Genomic DNA, 20999 nt, shown 5'->3' with positions numbered 1-20999 from the left:
TGTAAGCAACCAGAAATGCCTGCATCGGGCGAAGGCGCCGGCATCACTTCCAGTTTGCGTCGCTCGGCGGGTCATGAGTTTCCGCCCACGCCGAGGCCGCCGCCGCGGCGTCCCCACGCAGAATTTCGCCACTCGCCGCGCTGTGAGTGCTCCGAGTTGTCCAGGTGGCTATCGGAATGATTGAAGCGGGTGTTGTAAGGCGAAGGGTGATCTCCTTGGCCGGGCCATCGCTGGGGAGGCGTCCCTTGGCCGGCGTACGCGGCTGGGGGCATGGCCGGGTCTTGCACAGGCCGGACCGTCCTCTCGCCCTGCCAGACCGAGGGATCCGTCTCGACGCGCCGCGGAGGCGATCGCGTGGACGTGTCTTTTCGCTTAAAGACCTCGTTGACCTCGCCCACGGGAAGCTGCCCGCGTCGGTCCTGGAACCGCTTCAAGATTTCCTTGCTCGTGACCTCGCCATTGTTGCTAAACAGATACGGATCATTCAGCAACGTCAAGAGCTCGTCCGGCACCTGTTTCCCATATTAGCATCCATAATCTGTCTGTAACCCACGGTCGTGCGCTGGCCTACCTGACACATCTCCTCGATGTTGTTGATGACGATCTCCACCGCGTCAATGACATAAATGGCCTCGCTATCCAGGGCTGGCGCCTTATTAGGGTTCGTCAGAATGTTTGGGGCGATGACCGTTGCGAGATTCCGTATGTCCATCTTGGAGCCGACTTCATCATCCAGCTGGTGGAACGAACCGGCCCACTTCAGAAAGGTGAAGAGGATCTCGAGGCTGTCGCGGTGGCTCTTTGGCAGCAGGCAGCATGCCATGTGCAGGCATTGCTTCCTCACGGCCGGGTCCGCGATCTTGGCCGCGCTCACCCAGAGTCTGTATAGCTTGTGCGTCATCAGAGGATCCGGGAGGTCTCGCAGGTACCGCTTCAGCAGGGCCGCCAGCTGGACGACCGGCTGCTCCATGAAGTTAACGACATCGCAGCCCTCGGCGTTGATCTTGTCCACCATCTCCTGCTGCTTCTTGATGTTGCCGTTCTTGCGGAAGACGCCCTCGACTGACAGATCCATCTTGCGCATCGACGAAATTATGTCGTCAATGACGGCGGGAATGCGTAATGTGCCTGGGCCGACACCATCCGTCGAGTCTGCACCGTCGCGTTCGATGATGATATCTAGAGGCACGCCAAAGACGCCCTTCTTCTTGACATTCTTGCTCTTGTCGTTCTTGAACGCCTTGCCGAGGTTCTTCCAGAAAGTCGCTGGCTTCCTCGACTCGATGAAGCTGAGCAGCTCCTCGAGGCTGAACTCGGACTCCATCATGGGCTGCATAGTCAACACAGCCAGGTGCCGCACGTTGAAGTACTCTAGCCCAGAGAGCTCGGGGAAGAACTTGCGCGTTAGGCGGGTGGGTAAGGGGTCTGCAGCGCGAACTTCATTGTCTCTGCTAGCTGACTGCGTCCGCTGGTGGCCCAGAGTCGGACCAGGTTCCGTGGCTGGGGATCGGAAGAGGTCCTGGCGGGGATTGCGGTCGCGCTGCTGCTCGCGTGACTGCTCCACGGCCACGATTCGCGGGATGTCGTCGAGGGTGATGGCATCGTTTTGCCCAAACATCCGGTCCGTCGACGCCTGAGGTCCGAGATCCTCCGCGCCAGCTGACCCGGGCCGTGGGCCTTGGCCATCGGCATCCATAACACGCGACGTCCGAGCTTGCCTAACGCTGGACGACAGGTGGCGGTCTAGTCTCGTACTCCGAAGTCTTCTGACTTCATTGAGCGTATTCTCGTATGTCGACTCGCGGTGGCTCTGTTCCTTGTCTCCCCTTCCGGCAAATGATTTCGATCTCGCGTCCGAGCTCAAGAAGGCGGGTGCGCCAAGCTTGCCCTTGTCAGCGTTGGCTTCCTCTGAGGGGTACGGCAGGGCGCCGCTGCTCCGGAGGATATCCAGCAGTCGCGCCAGCGCTACTTTGAGGAGGAAGACGTATTGCTGAAGCTTGGTGACGCGCTCGAATTGCAGTGACCTGTCCGTGTTGACAGCCACACAACTTGTGCAGTAGATATTGTGGTCAAAGGCGTTGTATTGCGCCTCTCCGAGCGATCGTCCCAGTTCCCGGCCGCAGCGGTTGCACTTGACGCAGGTCCAGTGCCACCTGTACTCGCCGTTCTTGACGCACTCGTCCTCGACTGATCGGTTGCAAAGGGCGCAGTGGTCCGAGTCCTTCAGAGCAAGTCGCGCACCGCCCATAGCCATCTGCAACAGGCCCTCGTCGGTCTTGTACGTTTCAAAATCGGCGAGATCGTTGAGGAGCTGGTGTAGGCCGTCGCTGTTTCCGGACTCTCGTTCGAGCCGCAGAGCTCCTTGAAGACAAATGCGTATCAGGAGTTTGAGGTAGTGGGCAAGACCCGTGACTAGCGAGAGGAGTTCTTGCGTGACGCCCAGTTTTCGCGCTGTGGTGTCTTGGGCTTTGGAAAGTAGCGAGAAGAAGGAGACGATCTTTTTACAGAGAAGTTTGGCTTCGCGTCCGTAGGACAGGCCTTTTCCAGGGTGGAATTGTGTGTCAGCGTGTAATCCATGCTTTAAGCTTGCGGCCGGCTCGTGCTAGACGATAACGTTGCTTACCTTTCTCACTGTGGCTCAGTACCATGCCGTCAAGTCTATCCGCAGACTGGAACAGCACCTCGACATGCCAGATGAAACGCTTGGCAACCAGGACGCCGTCGACGTACGCTCCGTTGCTCACGTGCAGGAGCATGTCGGAAATGCAGGCAGCAGACGACTCCTCAAAGGTCGAGAGGACGCTCCAAATCCGATAGACTTTTTCCTCCATGCGCTCCTCCTCGTCACGGATGAGCTCCCTTTTGGCCGGGTCATCGGTCTCTGGAGCAGTGGGGAGGACGTCCGCAGCCTGTCCCAGGCGGACGTTCCAAAACTTGTGTATCATGTAGCACTCCGGGTGCCAGTGTTGGTTCTGCCCGTTTCGGAAAATCTCGACAAACTGCTTCAGGATGGCTGTCTGGCAGCCGTTGCACTTTTGGGCATGCTGCGTTGAATAATGGTAGTGGCAGTACACGTTGCCGTCATGCTCGTAGTAGCTGTCCTGGGCGCCGAAGATGGTGGGGCATAGCGAGCATGTGAAGTGGTCAACATGGTACTTGCGGTCGAGGGCGGTAATGTAGGAGCCGCGCAGGGCGCCGCCGCACTGGTAGCAGAGCAGGCCCAGGCGTCGGAAGTAGTCGGTCTCACAGAGGGGATATTGTCCCTCGCCGTTCTCATCATCCGCCGGGAAGAACTTGGATGCGACGATGTCGCCGCAGTCCTGTAATCCATGTTAGCGATGCGTCCAGGAGGTTGGCCAGGTGAGGACAAGCAAAGAGAATGCACATACTCGGCACTTGAAGCAGTCGAGGTGGAACGTGCCGTCGAGGGCCCGGACGAACTGGCCCGTCAGCGGCTCGCCACACTTTTTGCATATTCGTGTCTGGCCGCTTGCGGTGCGTCCGTTTCTCTGTCGCGATCGATTCCTCTCCCCGCTGCGGCGAGGGGGCTGCTCGTCCGTCCACCCGGCGGGCGGGGGGGCTGAGGTGCTCGGGGCAGAGCCGGTGGGTTTGAGGCGGTACAGACTGTCCGGCGTCTTGCGGCCTCCGTTTTGCCAGTTCCTGTCTACTGGGTAGCCGGCGTCGGGGCCGTTGTAGTCGACGCCATGATCGTCACGGAGGCGGTCACTGGGAGGCCCTTCGTCGCGTTCGGACGCCATGGTAGCGAGTGATCCAGGGCGGCGTGTATGTACAGAATGAAGGGTCTCCGGCTCCTGCCGACCCTGTTTCTCGCGAAGCAACGGAGGGGGATGCCGAGTTTAGCAGGCAAGCCCGTCTCGTCTCAGCGCCGGATGTGAAGCCGTAGAGGACGAGGGGCTGCCGCAGCGGTCGGCATCAGCCAGGATGGCGCCAGTGTTCGGTAGCGACGCCAATTGAGGGTTCAGGGCGTGGGGCGCGATGCGCGGCAACACAGGCTGTCGTCGACGATGGCCTCGAGGCCGGGGCAGCGGGAGGTTCGCTGTTGGCGTTACTGCTGCCCAGCGGCGAGGGATTGCTGCGGCTGGTATTACGGGGTCGGTGCGGCGGCTGGCGAGGAGGCGGGCGGAGGCGACGAGGACGAGGACGGGAGGGCGGCGACGAGGACAGCGGCGGCGACGGCGACAATGACGGCCACGGCGACGGCGCCTGCTGGTCGGCGGCGGCGAAGCGATGCTGCAGAAATCGACAGGGGCTGGAAAGCATGCGAGGCTCGAGCATGTAATACCGAAAAATGGCGACGAGACTGGAGCGATGGATAGATGCAGGAAGCGGGCAGCGGCAGCACCAGCAGCACGACACGAGGGGCGGGTGGGTGGTTGGAGGTGCGGGAACCAGCTGTCGTAGCAGCGGTGCTGGGCACTGGGCTGCTGGGCTGCTGGGTCGCCGGGTCACTCAGTGGCAGGTATAGAGTGGTGGCTGCCGCCCAGGCGTCAGCTCGACCAGAATTGGGGGGACCAGTGGGCCCAAGGTAAATGCTACTTGAGCTGGGAGGAGACGGCCAGAACTGGCGCTTCCTGGTTGTGTTGGCTGTCCCTACGGAGGCGCGACGGTGCTGTACGGTACGGTACGGTGCAGGCTGGCGGGTACCTCAGTTGGATGGACTTGGCCCTGGACGGGGAGGCAGTAAGGGGCAGGCGGTGGCCGCCAGGGCACGAACGGGAAGCCAAGTCAGGCACCGTTTGGCGGCAGCAGCGGGGACGGGTGTCGGTCCAGTGGAGGGAGCCCCATCCCGGGGGGGTCAGGAAATGGAACGGACGAGTGAGGCAGCGCGTTACGGGGCTCCGTGTATTACTTGGGGGCTGCTAAGGGTGGGTGGCTCGCTGGGTTTGGACGCATCGAGGTGCCGTTTTGCCCCCCGTCAGGTACGTTGTATCCACTGAGCGAGGAGATCAGGCCCTTGGAGGCCCTGGGAGAGTGCCCGTTCCTGGCACCAGAGGCCAGCGGCACGCCTCGATTGGACCCGTCAGCCGATGGAGCCCTGGAGGCTCCAAAATCGCACCAAGCCAGCCGGGGCAGAGGGACAGCGCGCCAGAAGGGGAAGCCCGGGGCGCCAATCGCCCACTGCGCAGCCCACCGCGGGCGGTTGCCACAGTTCTGGGAGCCAGCAAGCGCGCGTGTTTGGGCATCAGGTGTGGCCAACTGCAATTTCCTGCGCCCGTATCCGTCCCGTCGAGGTCGACGATCGCGCACCCAGCATTATGTCCCGGTCGGGAGAGGAGGATGGGACCGGCGACTGGCGTAGCGTTGCACGAACCGAACTACGTGTACTATAGTATGTACGCGCCTCACACTTTTGTTGGACCTGAAGCCGGAAGAAGCAGGCGATGCTGGACTGCGGTTGCTTCCAGGTTTGCTGAGCGACAGCCCCTGAGTGCCGTGACACACCACAGCTGCGCTGCTGTCGTTGTTGTTGCTATTCGATGGGACAAAGGCGTGCGACGTGGTGGCCGTCGTGGTAGTGGTTAGTCACTACCCTGTCGGTATCTGCTCCGTCGATACGTCCATTATGCCCAACCATCAGCTCAAGGCGAACATGGCCGCAAGCCTAGATGGATGGCGGATGACATGAGAGGGACGGGCGAAGGGGCTCCATCGCCGCCGCCGTCAACCAACAAAGACTGACGCCGCCCCGAGCAATGGCGTCACGGCTCGGGCCCCTCTCCCTCCCTCCCTCGGCCGGCAACCTAATATTGTAATGCCAGACCGCACCGCAGCCCGAAAATGCTTATTTTGCTGCCTCCAAGGCTACCGCACAACCCCTTCTTCCCTTGCCTTCCTCCCACGGCCGCCCACCTGGTGCCCACCCCATGCCAGCCAGGAGCCAGGGGCCCCCTATTTGCTCGTGCCTTGCGCGACGAGGACTGGGCTGCTAGTGGTTGGGCCCGAGCCCCCCCACCACCACTATCCAGGGGTCATGACGGCCACTTTAACACTTTTGTTCTCACGCGACTGACGGAGGCCAAGCAGCGAGCACCGCATTGTTCGTGCCTCAGAGCCCAGGCCACACACGGAACTGAAATGAAGGTCGACAGCTGCTCGGCAGTAGGGCGCGTCACGTGTGGCATCTGAAGCGCCAAGGTCCTTGGCGGGCAGGAGCACAGGCCGGGCCCTTCCCTGGCGGGATGCTGGACATTACCTCCCTTGTACCTCGAGACACACGATGCGCATGCTGGGCCAGTACGGAGTACCTGATTTTGTTCGGGACAGCCCTCAGACGGGCATGTATCCGTACGAGTACACAGAGTCTGTGCTGCGAGCTCCGTAAGTTACGGCAAGTATCTTCCAGGGTGTCCGGCAGGTCGCCGCGCCCGCTTCAGGAATCAGGACCCCTGGCCCCTCTCGCGCTGACAATCAGCCCCATCCGCATCTGCACCGAAGCGTCACTCACTCTCACTCATCACTCTTTGCCGACTTGCTGGCGCCTGCATGGCCAAATGGTCGTGTGAGCTATTTACTTGCACATGACAACAACGATATTCTTCTGCTGGCCCCTCCGCCAATCTGTGCGCCCTGTCCGGACTCGCAGCCGCTGAGATGCTCTGCTCGCTCGCTCGCTCGCTCGCTCGCCTCAGACGCGACCAGAGACAGGCGCTAGGCAACCTGAGCACCCGCGGAAATTGCATGCTTCATTCTTGCAACATCAACATCAACAACACGCAGCGCTCCCTCCCTCCCTCCAGCCATACATTCATCCATCCATTCCCCTCCACGCTCTGCCGAATAACTAAACGCAAGGCCCCGGGGCGTCTCACCTCTCAGACACCCCCGAATGACGTCCTCGTACGACTACGTCCTATTCGTCCTGCACCAGCTGCCGCAGCCGCTTCTCAATCTGCTGCCTCCCATCGAGTGTCTCCCACACCCGATGCGGCGCTCCGTTGACAATGTCCCAGTGCCGCAGCTCGTCCGTCAGCTCCGTCAGGTCCCTCTGCTTCTCCTCCCACGCCTTGCTGCGCTTGACTTCCTTGCCCGAGCTGATGACGACGAGCGGCTTGTCGCGTTCCTGGATCTGCCGGCTGCTGCGCACGTCCCGCTTGGTGAAGGAGTCGGCCACGAGGCTCTCCTGCAGCTGCGCAAAGATGAACTTGCCCCTCTGCTGCGACGCCCGCCCGTAGATGCGGTCCCTGTTGGTCCGGCCCCGGAAGATGGCGCCCGTCAACCGGTCCAGCCCCAGGGGTGATATGATGCCGCGCAGCCACAGCAAGAAGCCTCGGCCGGGTCGCGCCACGGCGCCGAGGAAGTCCTCGTGCAACGGGTCGATGAGGAGCAGGCCCTTGACATCATGGCCATGACGAGATGAGAAGACGCGGGAGTAGATTGACCCGATGCCCGCGCTGGCGAGGATCCACGGCCCCTGCTCTCCCGCCTCGGCGAGCGCTTCGCTCAGGACGTCGACAGCGAAGCCTGCCGACAGCGGCGACGGCGCAGTGTCGGACCATGCGATGCCTGGCCGGTCCGCAAAGCAATACCGCGAGATGGATCCGTTCTTGATGGCGTTATCCGCAAATCCCCACAGCTGTTCCTCGAACGGTCTCTCGCCGGCCTCGAAGAGCACGGTCGGCGTCTTGTGTCCGTCGGCGTCCGTTTCGTTGCCATGGCAGTATAAGTGGATGCGATACTTGCCGTTGTCCACCTGGTAGAGCTTGCCCGGCGGCGCAACGCCGGCGTCGAGGGCTCGCAGAATGATTGTCAGAGTGATGAGCACCACGGCAACGACCATGACAGAGTATCCAATGGTCGAGAGCAGAACGGCAAGCCATTCGGTCAGAGTCCGCCTCGTCTCAGCCCGGCCCGTCAGTCTCTCTTCTTCTTCCTCTTTGCCCCACTTGACGGCTCGGTCGGTGAGCAGGGTCCAAAGGCTCATGAGCAGAACCCAAACGACGCTCACGATGCCGACCCATCCTTCCTCGTACCGCGTCTGCTGAACGCACAGCAGGAGGATCATGTCGAGCAGCAAGAAGAACTGTAGTGCTCAAGATTAGCGCCAGGAATACTCGAGATTTCGGGCACGACCTACCGCCATGACGATTGCCAGTATCCTGACGGCCTTGGATGGCACGCCAAAGAAGACGAGCGTAAAGAGCAGGCTGGCAAGGGCGAGACTTGTGTAGCTGAAGGCGAAGAAGCCACTGCCACGCGTGTGCAGGCCCGGAGGCGTCGCAAAAGTAGACACCAGCAGCACGACCCACCACGCAAAGGTGACAGCCGTGAAGAGCAGGGTCAGATACCGCAGTATGCGGATGCTCCAGAGATTGTACGGCGAGACGGCCGGGTCGTCAGGCGTGAGCATGCCGCGCGGGGGGGTCGAGTCGACACGGTTGGGGAGCAGTCGCGTGTGCTCGTCGGGAGGCGGCTGCTCGGCATCGTCGTCGTCGTCGGCACGGGGCCGGTTCTGGCCTTCACGCCTCTCCTCATCGTCGCCCTGCTTCCGCGAGAAGAGGGGCATCGTGGGCGGTGAGCTTCTGCTGAGAAGCTTGTGAGCTAGCTGGGCCGTGTAAGCAGGCAAGTCGGGTCGGGACACACTGCCCGGCGATGGTCGTCGTGTCGTCTCGAGAACTCGCCACGGCTGACGAGGAGAGAAGCAAGCAATGTACGTTCTCGGCAGTTGGGATTATGACTTGGTCTTGGGATTTCCTGATTCTCCCTCGGGATGTTTCGCCGCCCCGTCCGGCCACCGGCCATCGGCCGTTTCTGTCGTGGCCGCAGAGGTGGTGCAGCGCAGCTCGATCGGGAATCGCAAAAGCCCATGCTACGTCATCACTCATCATTAAGCCCTGCGACGCGCGCCCGCGCGGCCAATCATGACCCCCCTCAGGCGGCGGAGCTAATGGTCCAGGCCGCCTAGAGCTCCCCCCAGAAACCTTCCTTCGCGGTGCTGTGCGCTGTGCTGCTGCTGCCGCGGGCGGTCGCCGCACAATTCGACAAAGGTCTAGGTCTTAGTGGGGGGTCACGGGTTCACGACCGAGGGCGAACAATCGTCGTCATCAACGCTTGCGCGATGAACGTCCCTCAGTATGCCCCGGGTTGCCGGCTTAGGTTTCCGGCTAGGACGTCGATGCTCTCCCCCCGTCCGCCCCACGACTGCCTCGGACGGCCGTCTCGATTGCCGAGCGAGCTAGCTAGTCGGGAGCCTCCCCGACTCCCCCCCATTGTTTTTGTTCAACGAACATGGAGCCGTGGTCCTTGCTCCCTTTGTTCCTCCCCCCGGTCCCGTGTTCCCACTATACCTGAGATCGACCTCTACGAACGTGACAAAAGTATGTGTGTGAGAGAGAGGGAGAGGGACCCGCCGATGCGCCGATCCGGAGACGTGCGAGTTTCAGATTGATGCGCGGATGTGCCTGCATGAACTACATGAATTCTGAAAACTCGAGAAGCTTTCTTGGCCGTTCTCAGGATCCGGTGGTGTTCGCGCCAAGGGAAACGCTCGGCTTTGTTTGGGGCCCAGCTGTAGACTCATGCCTCCCTCCCGCGACGTAAATTAATCATTGGACATGTCCTGGATAGTATGATCGAAAGAGGTGGAGGAAGTCATGGATATTATGCGCAGAAGCACGGTGCGTATAGGATATTTGTTCGTCAGGTTCACCTTGGAATGGACCTGAGCGGGTGATGGTAATTGACCACATACGCAAATGTAGTCCCGTTTATAATGAGAGCCCTCGCTAAAAACATTAAAGTTGAAACCCTCCGAAACGCAAGCCATGCTCGTGCAACTTTAAAACATGATATACGTACAGCACGGCCAGGTAATGGCGTCCCAGATGCCCATGAGACTCCAACCCGGTCATCCCTCCCTGTCCATGAATTGCTCCCCGCTGCCGCCTTACACCCACGGGGCAATCTGCCTCGCCTCCCTGGTGCTCGCGTTGGAGGACATCCCGCTCGACACCGACTGAGAGCCGCTCCGCCCCGTGTACAGCTGCCTCTCCGCATTCTCCTTGGCCCTCTGCTTCAGCGCCTTTTCCGGTCTGGGCCCGCGGGTGGAGGTCGTGACGCCGTCGGGCACCTTGCCGATGGGCAGGTGCATCTTCTCCGCCGCCTGGGGGTCGTTGCGTTCGATGCCGTGCTTCTTGTACGCGGTCCGCTTCTGGTTCTTCATCGCCTGGGCCGAGGGCTCGGTGACGGACACCCAGTCCTTGACTTGCTTGAACCACCGGGGTTTCGCGCTGCGGTCTTTGATGTCGTTGGGTGACGCTCTTGGGCTTGTTGCGTACTCGCCATCGGAGTGTGTGAGGTTCGACGATGTTCTCGCGTGCGCATATGCGTCCCTCGGGGCGGACCTCGCCGGCACGTCCATCGCGGACGGCTGAGCAGCGGTTGGCCCGATGCTTTGAGCGAGCCCGTACAGCCGGTTCGGTTGGTTTGGCTCGGGGCGATATAAGAAGTTGCTGAAACCGTGAATGCTCGCCGGTGTGAAGTCTCCGTGAACCAGGGGGACTACTCCAGACTGAAAGTGGTTGTGCTATAACCTTCGAGACACGCCGCAAGTCTCAAGTGAAGTGGTCTTGTTCAATGGCTCCGGGTCGTCGTCGAAAAGACAACTCGATTAGCCGATATGGTGTGCGGCCGCAAAGTGAGCGCGACAGATAGAGAGCGAGTCGGCGTTGGCGGACGGATAACGCTCGGGACACCGTCAGAGGGCCCTGGTTTCGTCAACGCGGCGATCCGGGGCAGAAAAGGGCTTCCGAGCAAGACACTGCATGAACTGCAGACGCACGCTCAGCCGTAGCGTCGGAGCTGCCTCCGCATGAGAATGACGGAGGAGCAGGACGGCGACAGAATGCTACGCCACCGCCGGCGCACAGACTGACGGCGAGGTGAAAGAAGAAAGCACGGGTCGGCTAAAGGGCCAGCCGCGAAGGGCTGCCTGGCATCTTTTGGGCTGTGTTGGCCATGAGGGGGTGGGTGGTCTGGCAGACAGCTGACGCAAGACGGCCAACGGGCCCGCAGGCATATATCCGCTGCCGTTTTTATCAAGTTCGCCAAGGCAGACGCTCCAACTGTGAGGACAGGCGGATGGCCGGGTGGGTGTAAATGCCTCTGACCAGCTGCTTAAGCGCGGAACATGGGCCCCAGTCACCAGCAGAAGGACATCAGGGCCGAAGCGAGTGCCACTTGCTGTCTAGACTTGCAAAGTTGGCCTCCTCGATGGCTGTGGCCGCGACGCCGCAGTAGCGCAGCCGGGGGGGTCTGGAAGCATTCGTGCGTTCTGTCTGTTGCGGGCGCCTGCCATGCCCTCACTGGCTGTCATGTTTCCATGCACGTCCAGAATTAGGTGCAGTCCGTAGCGTTTTCCAAGACTGGCGTCTCGTAGACGCTGCGCTAGCTGCCAGTTGATCGGGCTTTGGCGCCAGCACTGGTGTGCCAATGATGCTGCGAAGACGCAACCATGTCGCCCTTGCTAACTGCACTTGAAATGACCTGCATCGACCAGCCAGAGACGGCCTGTAGGAGGTCAAATTTCTGGAAACCGGCAGGCTTGGCGGTGCGATTCGCTCGTGAGGCGGCGCGCAGAGAAGCTGTCGGCCGGGCCCCCTGGTGAGACTGGATCGTTGCATCCAGTCCAGTCAACTTTGGATATCTCCGATCCTGTTGGCTTTTTCCACGGGGTTTGACTCCGTCAAGTGTGCGTCAGGCGTGTTGCACATGGCCCGAGCCGCTCATCCGAGCCAGCTCCAGTAACGTGAGGTATCTCGTGGAGCGTGGTGGCCTCGCCAGGAGCAAGTCGACTCATCCATCAAGGTCGCAGCATCTGCTTTCACACCTGTGTTAACCTTGGGTCATCAAAGCAAGAAGAGGCGCCGTGGTCAAAGCCCAGGAGCGAGCAGTACGCGGCTCCGCTCCGGCCAGCACCCCAGGCTGCCTCTCGTCAGTTGCCAGCCAGCCGGTCAGGTCACCACAGATCTCTCCGCGGCAACGCGAGATCGATAGTCTCATGCCGGTCGCTGTGGCGAGCGCTGGCCCGACCGAGGTCGAGCCCGCCGAGCGAGTGCTGGCGGGTCCAACAGGCGAGGCGCGGGCCACCACCTCACCCCCCTTGCACCGCCGCGAGCCAGGCCCCTGGATATTGTGGCGCTAGCGAGACGCGGAGCAAGGAACACACGGCACGCTCCGAGAAAGAAAGAAAAAGCAAAAGACAAGGCATGCAGCGGCGATGGGTCGTGCGAAAGAGGTATTGGCATTCGCTGGGATTGACGGAAGGTCGACAGCGGGCTTAGTATGGCCAAGGCACTACTGTGAAATACCTATGTCGTTGCCTCTGCGAAAATCCGCGGCTGAGGAAGGCAGCACGGGGCGTTGTTGCTGGAAGGTTAGCATTCTTCGTGTTAGTGCTAAGCAATGAGGTACTTCGCATAACGTTGGTCGTGACCATGACGATCTGTCCTACGTCGCATCATACTGGAAGCCATGCTCCATGCAAAGATTACGTCGCCCAAGGCTCGTATAATCTGGCACAGAGCATGTCGTTTCGTTCACCATTCTGGACGACTGTTTTTACGAGTTTTAGTTTGGTCTCGCAGGTCTAGGGTAGCCCAAAGTGCCGCTCGCCCGCGCCACAGTCACTGCCACCGGAGAATGCACCCAGCAAGAAGCTCAGACTGCTGCCTTCCACAGGGCTCCTCCTCCTTGCAGGAAGCCCCGCCATCGCCTCATCCCAGCTCATCGCTCATCACTCATCAGTCACATCATCGCACCCTTGTGTTGTGTGTGTCGCGCGTGTCCGCCAAACCTTCACCAACCACCACTCACCACGCACCACCACCACCACCACCAACATCGCCAGCGTCGTCGCAGCCCGCCGCCATGCCCGCATGAGGCATTACATGACGCGACGAGCGCTGTCCCCTGCCCGCAGCAAGGCCGCCGGGCGACCCGCATCGGCGTGAGCTGTCTGCCCTGCACCTGTCCGCCGCCACCCCTCCCGAGCCGCCCCCGACTCCCCCTCCGTTCGGCTTTCCGCCCCCCGGTCCCGGAGGCGGTTTCTCGCAGAAGCCGCGCGGTGCTGTCCCGCCCCCTCGAGGAGCTTCACACACACCACGCCGTTTGCACATCGCAACTCAAGCCGGGCACCATACATCTCCCGCGTCACCGCCCTGCGGAAAACTCATTCGACGCCCCCGCCGTGCACCCCGGCCCGACCACCGGCCATGGCGCCGCAGCAGACCCCCGTCCCTCCTCCTCCCATCTCCACCTCGGTGCCGCCGCCGCCCGTCCCCTTGTCCGCGTCCACATCCGCATCCGCATCCGGAGCCGCTCCCGCTCCCGCGCCAGCGCCGCCCACGGAGCCCATCCCCCCTCCCCCCGTCTCCCCCATCACGCCCACCCTCGCCCCGGCCCGCCTCCCCGACACGGCCACCCCCCAGCCGCTGCTCCCGCCGCCGCGCCAGGCCCTCGTCCTCACCCACTCCTCCCAGCCCGCCCAGCAGACTGCCGTCCCGCCCCCGCCTCCGGAGCCCCTCGACTTCGACGCCAACCCGGACGTCCTTGCCCTCAGGTCCGCCATCTCTGTCCTCCAGGTCCAAAAGCGACGCGCCGCCGCCGACATGCAGACTCTCACCCGCGCCAAGGACGAGGCCCTCGCGGACCCCGAGGCCTTCATGCGCGACCTCGCTGCCGGCAAGGTACACTCCCGCGGTGACGAGGCGAGATATGTGCCGGGCAGCGCCAACGACGACGAAGACGAAGACGAAGACGACAGCTCGGACGGGGATGCCGCCTCCAGCTCCAAGCCTGGTCGAGAGCCCAAGCCCAAAGCGTGGACATCGCTTCCGCAACCCCAAAACGTCGTCCGCTGTCCACCCATCAACTGGTCCCAGTATGCCGTCGTCGGCGAGTCCCTCGACAAGCTGCACGCCGAGCAGGTGTCCCGCCCGACGCAAGGCACGCCCGCCTCCATCGGCACCGGCGGCGTCTACGAGTTCAAAGGCGACGGCCGCCAGGAGAAGTATCCCGGTGTCGCTGCGCCTTACGCCCCAGGCAAGGACCGCATCGACAAGAAGCCCAAGGGAAAGAGGTCGTAAAGGAGGAATCCTTGCGGGAACCCTGGCCCCGTCTGCCGGACAAAAGTCATTCGGGATGCTGTTACGAGTACAATACGAGTGCATTCTATGGCGTTATGCTTTCATTGGCCATGTTCATGATTACAACGATTTCGCGGGATTGGGTTGGTGCCAGGGGTAGCCAAGGTTATCCCACAGTTGTTGATTACGGGGTAGCTTGCCTCTGAGATGGGAATGAAACAAATAATGCTTGCCATGATTGATGGCTCTCGCCGCCATGTGCCGCTATAGCCCTTGCCCAGCTCCAGCCGTCACACCGAATTCTCCTGATTTCTCGACAGCCAAGCGCTATCACTACACACAAGTTACGTGTCAGTAAGTTGTTTATTTGGCTGATTTAACTCATGAAAATGTTCGCCCAATGCGAAATAAAGCTGCGGACGGCTCCTGTTGGACCTAGTAACACAAGATGGGACGTCGTCTGAGTCCTTGCTTCTCGGCCGTCGCGGCGGCCACGCCCTCGTCACACCACAAGCGCGGGTCAGCTACGAGTCGTAACCACCTCAGCTCCAATCACTTCCTTCGGGTCCGGCCCTCATCGAAGAGCCTGGGGTTCGGCCTGTTCTCACTCTGGCCGATGCGCTACTCCGGAAAGTCCCTGCACGATGTCAGTTCACGTTGCCAAATGGCTAGTCTGATCATACGCACTCCATGCTCTGTTGTACAGACCGTCGCAGGCGGCGGCTGTACATCTTCTTGCTGTCCGAGTTGATGCCCCAGTACAGGCGGGTGGCTTCAGGGTTCACAATCATCCGGGGATCGTAGGCGGGCTCTTCCTCCTCCAGGGCGGATATGATGGCCTCGATGTGTGACTTGATATCCTCCCGCTTCAAGGGATTTGGGACATAACACGCCGTGCCGTCCTCGGCCACGTGGTGGTGGAAAATCTTGGTCTCAAAGCTGACCCGGGGCTGCTCGTCGGGGAAGCGTGGGCTGAAACTCATTCTGATGCGCAAGAGCCCTCCGTCCAGGTTGGTCATTGGGCGGCCAAAGTACGTGATGATCCAACAGAAGGGGTTGTCCTGAACAAGCGCCACGTCGTGGGGCATGTCGCCGCGTTTGAAGGCCGCCGAAACCTGCTCGAACTGGTGCTGCAAGTTCACGCATACCGTCGACTCCTTAGCCATGGCCGCGACGCCCTCCTCGGCCCAGACCTTGGGCTCGTCATCGAGCGCGACTTTGATGTTGTTCAGCCTGCGCTCGAGCTCGGGGTAGTTGAACCGGCCCTCCATGCTGTTGTGACTAGGCGACTCAAACGGCATCCTCGTGAAGACCTGATTGACCTTAACCTCGGTCTTGCCCGCCTGGATGGCAGCGAGGTACGACGGATAGTACCAAAGAAAGCGGCGCTTGCAGAGGTCCTTGAAGGGCTCGAAAGGGACAGCATTCTCGTCCGCCTCTTCAGTCTCCACGTCCTTGAGCCTAGAGCCGTCGGAGGCGAGCCCGAGGTAGCCTTCTAGACGCTGGATGACGGAGATGCGCAGGGTCTCATGGCGGATCTGCGTTGTTTTAGAAAGCGGATCGAGAAGTCAAAGAACAAGTGAGCCATACCTTCTCTATATAGGCCTTTTGCATTCTCTTGTCCGACTCCTCGTTTGCATCCTCGAAGCCGGGCTCGTTCTCGTATGGGTTGGACGATAGAAGGCTCTGAATGGACAGCAGTATGGACTCGAGGCCTTGCGCGGAAGACCACTCCTCGCCGGGCTCACCTCTCCATGTCCTGTTTGCGAGTTAGAGAATGGCCACGGCGGTTTGCAGCCACGCACGGGAATGATTGCTCACCCAAGGATGGACCTGGCCAACAGATTAGCATCGAACGAGTTCTGCACCATCGCCGCTCGGCCAGGTGCACTTACAGACAGATCTTGCCGTTAGCATAGATATTTGGGTTGAACCGACACAAACCGCCGTTTGTCGTCACGCACTGTACATTAGGCGCCTTGGACGGGTACTCTGCAATGCATGAGCTACAGTTGCCCGAGGTCGGGTTGCGTGGCCGAAACTATACCTTTGTTGAAGCGAATCGCAAACTATTTTGGAAATCGAGTCAGAGACGGATTCACGCAACGAAACGACGCTTGAAGTGGGAATGCCGTCCTACCTCGAAGAAACCGAACTCATACGGCGTCTCGTGAGGGCCGACAATGAGGGCCTTGACGTTGCGGACATCAATATCGCGACACGCAACGGCGATGCCTGCGAGGCAAACAAACGTTAGTGTCGATGAAATGGCACGGGGAGGCCGCTGTTCATACCAAGATCCGAGCCTCTTTGGATGTCGCTAAGCTCCTGGACGGTGATGATACATGTGTCAGCCTTGTAGGGCCCCGCGAGGGAGGGATGCGGGGCAGTCATGGGCGAACCTTGGAGATGCGGATAATGGACTGATCCATGGCGCCTGTCAGCGTCGGCGGGCTGCGAGGCACGAGACAGGGTGGCTGCGGAAGAGGGCGACCATGAGGAGGAGGATGCTGGGCGGCAAAAGGATGCAGTGAGAAATTTGTTGCACAGCCGGGCTGGCCAGACGGTTTGGAGTCACGAGCAGCGCGAGGCTCTTCTGGGATGGAAACGTCCGTGGTCGAGGGGAGAGTGTGTGAATGAAAGGGTTCAGGCAGACTGCAGGCAGAGGTGCGGCGAAAGATGACCAGTCCAGGCAGCTGCTGCGTTGGGGTCAAAGGTGGGCTGGAGGGGTAGCTCGGGAGTTGGGACTTCCAGAGCTTTGTTGTCTGGCAGCTTCCGGGCGTCAGAGGGGCCCCGGCTGCGCCTCAGGTACCTACGCAGGAACCTTGGCAAGGCACTGTATATTCGTACAGTGGACTGCAGCGGCACTGCACTGCAGGTGCATCCACGGAATGCACGAGTGGCCAGGCCGGCTACGCTTGGTCCCCTAACACACCTCAATGATCGGGCAGGTAGGTGGAATCCAAGTTCACGAAGACGGCTCGAGGCCTCATCAATTACTGCTGAAGACGAATCCATTCATCCGCACTTGGCGCAGCCCGTCAACGCATCGGCGCCTTGGGTATCCAGACTGTCAGGCCATTTCGCCTTGCCGTAAAATTGCTTGAACAGGCACCTCAGGCTGGCAAGTAAAGTTAAGAGTACCTGGTAGGCAATCAGGTACGCTTGCGGCGAACCTGGGCAAGGCGCCTCTCAGCTCGAGCGGTGACGTGGTGTATGTATACCATTGAGCGGGAGCGCATGGCCGTGGCGTTCTCCCTCGCTTGCTGGCCGCGGGAGCGATGTGGCATCACCATAGTGGAGGAAACCCGCCGGACGGCGGGCTGCCAACTCGATCCGCAGTATTGGCACAGCGCGTTCCACTTTCCATGTCTACGACAAGGCCATATCGTCACTTCAAGTCCTAGATTGCCACCGTACATGACGTACGTCGATCCGTTGGAACTTGCATAGTAGGTCATGAAGTCCCTAAACGAAGTGCCGTCTCTTGCGGGGTGCGGCACCCGGACGGCCTCCCCAACTTACACCCGACCGGCGCCTCCAGCTGTCCCTGCAGGTGAGGGGCGTTCTGGCAGGGGTCCGGCTGCTAAGGCGTCGCCGCTGACACGCGCCACCGCACAGCGTCGCGTCACCTGCGCCCAGACGCGTTAATCGATTTTCAAGACCTCCAACGACCGACCATCACCACCACCGTGAGGAAGGGACCGCGCCCGCCCACCTCTACACGCCGCCCCCAGTCCATTGTCGCGTCACCATAAAACCCTCATCCTGCGACGAGCAATGGCCAGCTTCTTCGACCTCAAGGCGCGCAAGGCCGCCGCCGCCGCCAATGGCCCGTCAGACCAGAAGAACCAGCGTCACGCCGACGTGAGGAATCAGCCATGGGTAGAGAAATAGTGCGGTCCCGCTGTCCTCGCTCCGCTGCCACTCCCAAGCTGACTGTCTTGTTTGCAGCCGTCCGAAGACGCTCAACGATGTGGCCGCGCAAGATCACACCGTCACAGTACTCCAACGCACCCTCCAGGCCTCCAACGTACGTCGCCGACAGCGCAATATTCGATGCACACACTTGAGAGGAGATGAAGCTGACTGCTACCCTAGCTGCCACACATGCTCTTCTACGGCCCACCCGGCACGGGCAAGACGTCCACGATCCTGGCCTTGGCCAAGGAGCTATACGGCCCCGAGATGATCAAGGCCCGCGTCCTGGAGCTGAACGCCTCCGATGAGCGCGGCATCTCCATCGTCCGAGAAAAGGTCAAGGACTTTGCGCGCATGCAACTGACGAATCCGCCGCCACACTACAAAGACAAGTATCCCGTCCCACCCTTCAAGATCATTATCCTCGACGAGGCCGATTCCATGACCCAAGACGCCCAGAGCGCCCTGCGCCGGACCATGGAGACATACAGCAAGATCACACGCTTCTGCTTGATCTGTAATTATGTGACCCGAATTATCGACCCGCTTGCCAGCCGATGCAGCAAGTTCCGCTTCAAGAGTCTTGATCAGGGCAATGCAAAGAAGAGGCTCGAGGAGATTGCACAGAAAGAGGGCGTTTTGTTGGAGGATGGGGCGATAGATGCCCTCATTCGCTGCAGTGACGGCGACTTGCGAAAGGCAATCACCTTCCTACAGAGCGCCGCTCGACTGGTCGGGGCGATTGCTCCTACGAAAGACGCCGCCGATGCCGAGGAGATGGACGTCGACAAGCGCCCGGTGACGGTCAAGATCATTGAGGACATTGCCGGCGTCATCCCCGACAGCACAGTCAATCAGCTTGTCGCTGCCATGCGCCCAAGAGCCTCGGGAGACGCCTATGATGCGGTCTCCAGAGTCGTTGAGGACATGGTTGCCGACGGATGGAGCGCGACCCAGGTCGTGTCTCAGGTGAGTATCCCCCGCGGATCTGACAAGCAGAGACTAATAGCTTTAAAGCTTTACCAGGCCCTGACCACCGATGAGACTATCCCGGATCTTCAGAAGAACAGGATAGTAATGATCTTCTCAGAGGTTGACAAGAGGTTGGTTGATGGCGCGGACGAGCACCTCTCAATCCTGGACCTGGCAATGAGGATATCGGCGGTCATGGCTGGAAAGTAAATGGCACGTCAAGCTACCTACAGTATGCATGCTTGGGTGGAGTTTGTGACATATGGACGGCGTTGGGGGCGAACATGCAAAAGGCTTGCGACTAGCCGGCATGCGACATAGACGTAATGAATTTCGAGGCTCGCTAATCTGCATCATCATGGCCTATCAGGCCGAGGTTCCCATGCAAAATCGACCACGGGTCTCCCTTTTGAACCGTAGGTTTTGTCTCCTTCTTCGAATGCTTCCGGACAGCGCCGCCCCGCCCCTCACTGCCCAGCCAGACGTCGTCCTCAGTCGCGTCCTCGACGACCGCATCCTCCTCGGATGCCTGCTCGCCTCGGCCAAGCAGCTGATCAATCTTGACAAGGCTCGTCATGCTGTTCTCGAGGGCAGCTTGGCCCCCGTCTATTGTTTCTGCAACAGCCTCTAGGGTTGCAATCTTGGCAGCGTCAGCCGCCAGCACCCATGGCTTGACGCGGGCCGCAACGCCGGCACGGTCCGCAGACTTGGACGTCATCTCGTATTGAAGGCCGGGCCTCCGCCTAAGCGAATCCTTGTCTGGGTGTGCGGGCAGAAGCTGGCTCTCTTCTGCAAGGCGATCAAGAACCTGCCGGGTGTCCTTGTTTCGCTTGCTTAGCACCGTGGTGATGTGCGACTTTTGTGTTATCGCCGCCTTTTGCTGTCTTGAGACTGAGATGATCCCCTCGATATATGGGGTGAGTAGGTGGTTCACCGGATCCTTACTGCCTGCCGCTTGCTTGCTCGCTTCTCCTGACTGCTCGGTGGGAGGTGGAATGGACGGCTGTGAACGATGTGCTAGGATCTCAACGAGGTCTTTCCGAGAAGAAACATATGCCGAGTATTTGCGCTGTATTTGCTGGAGCTGGGTCGTAATGGCTGCTTCATCAGCCTTGGAATGCTGATCCTGCTCCCCTGTCGCTACCTGAGCGGCTCCTTCGGAACCCTCCGATGAAGCCTTGCCCAGCTCCGTCTCGATCCATGTGATGAGTTCGTCACGTGTCGCGTTGAGAGCCTCGAGCTTTGCCCCGTTGCTGACGTTCGACTTGCTGCATCTGGCTCTCGCCTCGGCGAGCACGCGCTCTTCCTGCTTCAGGAGCAGCTTGACTCGCAGTACCGTCTTCTCCAGTTGGTGTAGTCGCTGATGCAAGTCGGGCTCTGCACCGCTCTGTTCCCTCACGAAGCTGTTGAGGACGACCTGCGGAACGCTGGGCAGCGGCTTGGAGCCATGGAAAATGTCCTCTGAGTCCAGGAAGGAGTGAAACGAGGCCGGCTTCTCGGAGAGGCGATCCAAAGAGCTCTCGATTGCTAGGAGGCACTCCTTCTTGCGACGGAGTTGCAATATCGCAAGCTGTTCTTGCAAAAAATCCGGTTCGCGGGATGACTGCTGTGGTCTTGCCTCGGGCTGGCTGGTTGTTGCCTCCAAGACCTCATCGAACTCGCGACGAGCGGCTGCATTTGCGTTCAAGGCGCTGATGTATTCTTTCTGAATGCCAGAAATCTCCTTGCTGGCGTCGACTTTGAAAACGCCATCGACCAGCGATAACGGGTGCGTGACTGGTCCATCACCAGTAAGGGAGCCCAGGTGGAGAGCTAGGATACGCCGAATATAGTTGACTTGCTCCCGTGGCTTGACGTAGCGCTCAAGGTCGGCTTTGACCCTTAGTGCAATCCCGCCAGGGTCGCTCATGTCGCCGTCTCATTACTCTGACCTGAGATTGGTGAGAATAAATCGGTTGGTATTTCGTTGCAAGAGGTCGTGTAGTCCACCAAGCCTGCGACGCG

General features: G+C 60.4%; 7 protein-coding genes across 7 annotated transcripts; 2 read left to right on the top strand and 5 right to left on the bottom strand.

Annotated features, from left to right (window-relative positions):
- Positions 1-71: 71 nt before the first annotated feature.
- PLICBS_007096 (uncharacterized protein) lies at positions 72-3758 on the bottom strand (the record flags this gene model as incomplete). Its single annotated transcript, XM_018320492.2, has 4 exons — positions 72-512; positions 572-2538; positions 2624-3320; positions 3390-3758. 4 exons carry the CDS (start codon positions 3756-3758, stop codon positions 72-74), a joined length of 3474 nt encoding a protein of 1157 aa, XP_018180389.2.
- Positions 3759-6871: 3113 nt separating this feature from the next.
- Positions 6872-8524, bottom strand: PLICBS_007095 (uncharacterized protein; the record flags this gene model as incomplete). The annotated part of the gene is made up of 2 exons (XM_018320491.2): positions 6872-8041; positions 8096-8524. 2 exons carry the CDS (start codon positions 8522-8524, stop codon positions 6872-6874), a joined length of 1599 nt encoding a protein of 532 aa, XP_018180388.1.
- Positions 8525-9904: 1380 nt separating this feature from the next.
- PLICBS_007094 (uncharacterized protein) lies at positions 9905-10378 on the bottom strand (the record flags this gene model as incomplete). Its single annotated transcript, XM_065601112.1, has 1 exon — positions 9905-10378. The coding sequence occupies one exon, from the start codon at positions 10376-10378 to the stop codon at positions 9905-9907; it is 474 nt and encodes a 157-aa protein (XP_065457184.1).
- Positions 10379-13229: 2851 nt separating this feature from the next.
- Positions 13230-14102, top strand: PLICBS_007093 (uncharacterized protein; the record flags this gene model as incomplete). The annotated part of the gene is made up of 1 exon (XM_018320490.2): positions 13230-14102. The coding sequence occupies one exon, from the start codon at positions 13230-13232 to the stop codon at positions 14100-14102; it is 873 nt and encodes a 290-aa protein (XP_018180387.2).
- A 621-nt stretch (positions 14103-14723) lies between these two features.
- On the bottom strand, positions 14724-16534 carry PLICBS_007092 (uncharacterized protein; the record flags this gene model as incomplete). Its single annotated transcript, XM_018320489.1, has 9 exons — positions 14724-14739; positions 14790-15640; positions 15693-15861; positions 15924-15935; positions 15998-16094; positions 16150-16171; positions 16243-16337; positions 16397-16430; positions 16505-16534. 9 exons carry the CDS (start codon positions 16532-16534, stop codon positions 14724-14726), a joined length of 1326 nt encoding a protein of 441 aa, XP_018180386.1.
- Positions 16535-17882: 1348 nt separating this feature from the next.
- PLICBS_007091 (subunit of heteropentameric Replication factor C (RF-C)) lies at positions 17883-19205 on the top strand (the record flags this gene model as incomplete). Its single annotated transcript, XM_018320488.2, has 4 exons — positions 17883-17998; positions 18057-18135; positions 18204-18992; positions 19041-19205. 4 exons carry the CDS (start codon positions 17883-17885, stop codon positions 19203-19205), a joined length of 1149 nt encoding a protein of 382 aa, XP_018180385.2.
- A 133-nt stretch (positions 19206-19338) lies between these two features.
- On the bottom strand, positions 19339-20904 carry PLICBS_007090 (uncharacterized protein; the record flags this gene model as incomplete). Its single annotated transcript, XM_018320487.1, has 1 exon — positions 19339-20904. The coding sequence occupies one exon, from the start codon at positions 20902-20904 to the stop codon at positions 19339-19341; it is 1566 nt and encodes a 521-aa protein (XP_018180384.1).
- Positions 20905-20999: the final 95 nt, after the last annotated feature.

Source organism: Purpureocillium lilacinum (genome assembly GCF_023168085.1).
Source record: "Purpureocillium lilacinum CBS 284.36 DNA, scaffold_5, whole genome shotgun sequence".
Classification (NCBI taxonomy): Eukaryota; Fungi; Ascomycota; class Sordariomycetes; order Hypocreales; family Ophiocordycipitaceae; genus Purpureocillium; species Purpureocillium lilacinum.
The sequence above is the reverse complement of the archived record's forward strand: the minus strand, read 5'-3'. Positions and strand labels throughout refer to the sequence as shown.